This window comes from Henckelia pumila, chromosome 4 (assembly GCF_033568475.1).
Source record: "Henckelia pumila isolate YLH828 chromosome 4, ASM3356847v2, whole genome shotgun sequence".
NCBI lineage: Eukaryota > Viridiplantae > Streptophyta > Magnoliopsida > Lamiales > Gesneriaceae > Henckelia > Henckelia pumila.
In genome coordinates this window covers 233,043,523-233,049,504 of record NC_133123.1, presented here as the reverse complement: position 1 = coordinate 233,049,504, position 5,982 = coordinate 233,043,523, and the positions used below count along the sequence as shown (strand labels likewise).

Below are 5,982 nucleotides of genomic sequence, written 5' to 3'. Positions count from 1 at the left end.
TAAGAGTCGAAATTAAAGTTTGTGTATCGAAATCAAACTATGAAAGTTTAATAGACCGAAACCAAAAATTGCACCAGTATGTTTAAATGTCAATCAAACACTTATTCAATAATTAAGATGCACATATAGACTTGGTGAGAAAATTTTCACAAAGAAACCCAAGCTACTGCCGCATTAAGTCAACCGCTCATTCTTCCCCATAAATAAAGGCCTTTTCTCTCCATTACCAAACAAAACCATAGACTCGCACTTCATCTTCTTTCCCATTCTTGCCACTCTGCTATTGCTACACAATGGCTGGAGAAAGCGAAGGACCGGCGATAGGAATCGATTTGGGGACCACTTATTCATGCGTAGCCGTGTGGCACCACGGCGATGTGGAGATCATACCCAATGATCAGGGCAATCGCATTACACCTTCTTATGTAGCCTTCAATGAAACCGAATGTCTTATTGGCCAAGCTGCCGAGAATGTCGCGGACATTAACCACGCCAACACTATTTTTGGTGAGACATACATTGTATACGATTCCCAATATCATGCATTCACCTTGTTTGTGGCATCTTAGTACTGTTGTGTTTGTATTCTAATGTTCTCTCTTTTTGTATTTTTTGTCGATCCCCTTGAAACAGTACGTTTGCATACAGATGATAAAGTGTATATGCTAACTTTGTTTTCTATGGAAAACATGCTAGTTTTGCGAAGCTTCATACGGTCTATCGATGCTAAAATCTTATTGTTGTTTATTTGCAGATGCTAAAAGACTGATTGGTAGGAGATTTAGCGACCCTTTGGTCCAGAAAGATTTTATGCTTTGGCCATTCAAAGTCGTCTCGAGTCAGGATGATAAGCCCATGATTGTGGCTACGCACCAAGGTGAAGAGAAACAATTTGCTGCTGAACAGATTTCTTCCATGCTCCTCACCAAGATGAAGGAGATTGCAGAAGCACATCTCGGTTGTGCAGTAAAAAACGCGGTTATTACGGTACCGGCCTACTTCAACGATTCCCAGAGGAAGTTGACCAAGGAGGCCGGAACCATAGCTGGGCTCAATATCTTGCGTCTCATTGCCGAACCAACTGCTGCAGCGATTGCCTATGGTCTCCAAAAAAATATTTATAGCGACACCAGCCCCAAAAACATACTTGTTTTCGACCTCGGTGGTGGTAACTTGGACGTGTCTGTTCTCGCCATCGAGAATAGTATCTTTCAGGTGAAGGCTGTTTCTGGTGACACTCACCTTGGAGGAGAAGATTTCGACAATAGAATGGTTGACTATTTTGTTGAAGAGGTCAAGAGAAAGCACAAAAAAGACATAAGCGGCAACCCCCGCACGTTGAGAAGGTTGCGGACTGCTTGTGAGAAGGCAAAGCGGAATCTGTCTTTTATGGCACATACAACTATTGCATTGGAACATTTGTATGATGGAATCGATTTCGAATACAAACTAACCCGCGAAATATTTGAGGAGCTCAACATGTACTTGTTCGAGGAATGCATTGGCCATGTAGACAAGTGTTTGAAGGACTCCCAGATCGATAAGACAAGTATCCACGATGTGGTACTAGTTGGTGGATCCACTAGAATTCCCATGATTCAAAAATTGCTTCAAGATTTCTTTAATGGTAAGGAGCTGTGCAAGAGCATTCACCCCGATGAGGCTGTAGCCTCTGGTGCAGCAATTCAAGCCGCGATTCTGAGCGGCCAGCAGAGTAATCACGAAAATAGTATATGTGACATTGAACTACATGAAGTCGCACCACTATCTCTTCGTCTGGTGACTTTAGGTGCTGAAATGGAAGTCGTTATCTCAAGAAACACACCAATTCCTACCACAATAGAGAAAAGATTTACTCCGGGGATTGACTTCCAAAAGAAAGTAGAGCTATCAGTGTACCAAGGAGAAAGTGAAAGAACAAGTGACAATACTCTGTTAGGTGAATTCGTTTTCTCTGCCCAGCGACATGTTCCTCATCTAAATGTATTCTTCGACATTGATGCTAATGGTATCTTGAATGTCTCCGCGGAAGATAAAGCTAGCCAGAAAAAACATGTTTTCAAAAAATTTAGACGCAAAGTTGGAGGCTGGTTGCATAAGAAAGATCGAGAGAACGGTACTGAAAGAAGCTCTTAAATGTAATTCAAGATGAAGATGTGTTATCCAAGGATTTTTCTCTTCTACTGGTTACTGATCATGGTGACTGGTTTGAGATTCAATTTCTCTGAATTTATTCTGTATCACTTTTGAAGATGGAAAAAAATCTTCTGTACAAACTGGTGTAACATTCTATATTACACCAATAATTGATTGACACGTGTGATTGAAACGTAACAAGTGGAATTAACTGCCAATGTAACAGAAAATGTTAGAGAAATCGTGACAGGTGAATTTTTCCCAATGAAGATATCTTTGAATGTGGAAATAAAAATTGAAGAAGATCCTCCTATCTATCATACAATCAAATCTATAGATGTTAATATTGCTGCTGCAAGAGTTTATTTTTATGAATTCAAACATTGTTTTTATTTTTTTTTTTAGTTTTTATGAATTGATTTATTTTAGATTAAGACCTTGATAGGACCATGAAATACTTGCTTTGATATTCAGTTTATTTTCAATAAATTAATCTTGCTGGCTTCCAATCACTGATTGATGTTAATTTAATATGACTTGTGAATAACCTAATCAACTATTTACACATTTATTGATTAACCTAATCAATTATATATATGTTGGTTGCCCTTTTTGTTACCAACTATATATTCCATTCTACGGCGTCCCTAGCGGGAAACATGAGGATGAGTGTGCGTAGTACAGGTTAAGACTGATTTCCCCGGATCGACAACCAGGTCTTAAGGACATCAACAGACCCATGTCTCGTATCATGGAATCTATTGGATGCTATCATTTACTAATGATAATTCACGTGATATGCGATTCGTTCTTATCATTTGGGCTTCTCAGTCTGGTGATAGTTGCGGTGGCTTGACATCCTAGAACACAGTCAAAAAATCTGTTATTGCTTTTGGAACCGAGAATTGTTTGGTCCTCTATTGCTGATTATTTAATATTGTTTTAAAGACGTCAATTAACATATGGTTAAATCGATTAAAAATAATTTCTATTTTTGTATGTTGTTTTATGTAAAACTAAAATGTGATCATGGCAATTTAATGCATTCAAATCTAATTAAAGTCAAGTAAAAATTATTGGACTGTTAGATTTATATAAGATCATCAATTCTAAAAATAGAATAATAATTAATTTAGGAGATTTCATCGTGATTGTGAAAGAATTTGATAATTAATTTGATTTTAATTATAAAATTCAAAGGCTTATTGGCTCATATAAAAAGATTAAATCGAGAGATGTGCACGAGCGACAAGGACTTGATTTGATTTTAACACATGTCAACATAGTGGAGTTTGTACGTAGTACGTACTGTCGTGTATCTTAGTCATTTATTTGAATTTAAATCTTCATTTAATCATTTAATAACGTTAGATTTAATTTAAAATTTATATCTATAATTTTATCCTCTAAATTTTATTTATTTTGTCTAGTTTAAGTTAAGTAGTTAAAATTCTAGTAATTAAATATTAGTTTATGTCGGATTGACTCGAACTCAGGGGCCGATTTAGGAATTTTATCGAGGAAAGACAAAAATCTAAGGAAAACACACATATGTATATATATAATCATCGATAACAAAAAATAAAATATAATAAAAAAATATAAGTAATATTTTTAATTTGATCAGATCTAACTAACAATGTCTCTTACAACTTGAATTTTTTAAAAGATAATTATTACTAACTATATCCTACATGATACAAAATATAATATTTTCAATATAAATAATTACAGTATCATTCAAATATTTATTTATGTTCTATTGATTGATGAAGACTTTTGTTTGGAATAACAACAAAGATGAATTAAATTAATGATGAATTCATCTTCCAACATGGGTTGTTGGTTAATGATATAGAGTTTTGAACAATATTTTAATGTTTTAATAATAATAATTTATGTGTACCATTTTTAAAAAACTAAGGGTATGCTCACAAAAAAATTTAAGGGAGAGCAACTGTCCCCCCTTGCGTCTGCATGGAGCCACCCATGCTCGAACTCCAATCCTACTACATTATAACTTGACTTAAGCATGTCTAAATCTCTCAGTTGCAATTACGCCTCGTCTCATTCAATTACATGCATGAAACAATATTTCATGTAATCGAAAATCCGAAAAACTAATTGGTATATCATGTAATCATAATTGCGATGTGGCAAAAAATAATAATATCAACAAGCAACCATGACATAAAAGGAAAAATCAATTAAATTTCAAATCCATTACGAGTTTGAGCGACAGAGCAAGCAACATTTGGTGGCTAGACTATGCAAAATTGATTTTCCGACAGATAAGGTTTGTGTTGCATGCCATCTAGGCAAACAGGAAAGAGTTGCAACTCTTCCACTAAATACTAAGATTTATTGTTTATGGATCGTTTTCGTCCTGTACCAACAAAGAGTTCGTCCTATACAAACAAAGAGTTTAGGGGTATAAGATACACTCTACTGATAGTATATGATACCATACACATGTCCAGTTTGTCAAGATTTTAAAAATATTCAAAATGATAAATCTAATTGTGATAGATAGGATAAGAAGTGACAGAGACACAATATTTACAAATAAATTTTTATCATCTTATCTAGACGATCAAGAAATTAATCAAGCAATTGAGTTTTGAACTACAAGATCTAGAGCCGTCATTTTGGGTAATTTCCGTCGGGTCGGGTCGGCTCGCCCCGCCACAAAATTTAAGTAGGTTGGGTTGAAATTTTTTCAACCCAAATAAAGGTGGGCCAAACCACCTAGGCCCGCGACCCGCGCAATTTGACCCGCGAGCTTGAAGAATTATTATTTTATTTTTATTTTTATTGTGATATATGTATTTTTTAATGAAAGTTGTATTTTTTTGTATTAATTACTTTATATAAAATTTACACGTATGAAATCAATAATTAAAATTTTTACTAATATGTTTCTATTAATATTTATTTATGAAATTAAATTTATAATTAATTATAATAATTTTTATTTATTTTTATTTGTAGAAATCCAACCCGTGGGCTCAACCGAACACGCAACCCACTTTGGGTTGGGTTGGGTTGAGTAGGGTTGAGAATTTTCAGTCCGCAAAGATGGTGGGTTGGCCCGCCCTCGACCTGCTAAAAGGTAGGTTTTTGATGGGTCTGCCCGTCCCGCCATAGGTTGGCTCGTCTTACAGCTCTTATAATGACCCACACCGTGATCACCTACTAATCAAAAGCTTAAGCATGCATTTAACTTAATTAAATAAATCAGAAACTAAACAGCGAAAAACTTAAGCAACAAAAATATATTGTATACAACCATATCGAATAAATCCAGATTAGTAACCCAAATACAACAGAAACAAAAGCCTAGACAAAGCCCTGCTGGTCATCCAATGCCTAAGCCCTCCTGGAACCACCCGCATCGTTCAGCCGCAGACCTGCCCCATGGAATAGGGTGTTCAGATACAACAAAGTACGGGACGTGATCATGAAAAGCTCAGTAAGAGAGTATGAGTATACGGTATTATATGTGCATGTATGCAAGTGAACTGGGTACCAAAACACGAGGTCAAGAATATCTTATCAAGAACAAACTTGGGTCCTGGTATGTGCCATGCTGAGCCGTCGCTACAGAAGGTGACCAACATACTCAGAAGCCCTGATGGTGACCAAACACTAGTACACGTGTCCAACCAAATATCAGTGATCTAACACGAGATCTGTGTCCAACTAATTTTGGCGACCTAACTCTGTGTCCAACCATCTACTGACAGGATATCATAATACCGGATATATCTAGGATAAAGGCTCAATATGCTCATGTATGCAACATACAGTCATGACATGCTGTATATAAAGGCATATAAAATATGC

General features: G+C 35.8%; 1 protein-coding gene across 1 annotated transcript; it reads left to right on the top strand.

The window, feature by feature from the left end:
* Positions 1 to 250: 250 nt before the first annotated feature.
* Positions 251 to 2,347, top strand: LOC140867399 (heat shock cognate 70 kDa protein-like). Its single transcript, XM_073272466.1, has 2 exons — positions 251 to 507; positions 755 to 2,347. The coding sequence occupies exons 1-2, from the start codon at positions 294 to 296 to the stop codon at positions 2,134 to 2,136; spliced, it is 1,596 nt and encodes a 531-aa protein (XP_073128567.1). The 5' UTR covers positions 251 to 293; the 3' UTR covers positions 2,137 to 2,347.
* The last annotated feature ends 3,635 nt before the right edge of the window (positions 2,348 to 5,982 follow it).

Bases quoted from the DNA above. Each gene is read 5' to 3' on its own strand.
- LOC140867399 (XM_073272466.1), top strand. From the start codon at position 294: ATGGCTGGAGAAAGCGAAGGACCGGCGATAGGAATCGATTTGGGGACC. The intron at 508-754 runs GTGAGACATACA...GTTTATTTGCAG, and splicing joins CCACGCCAACACTATTTTTG to ATGCTAAAAGACTGATTGGT.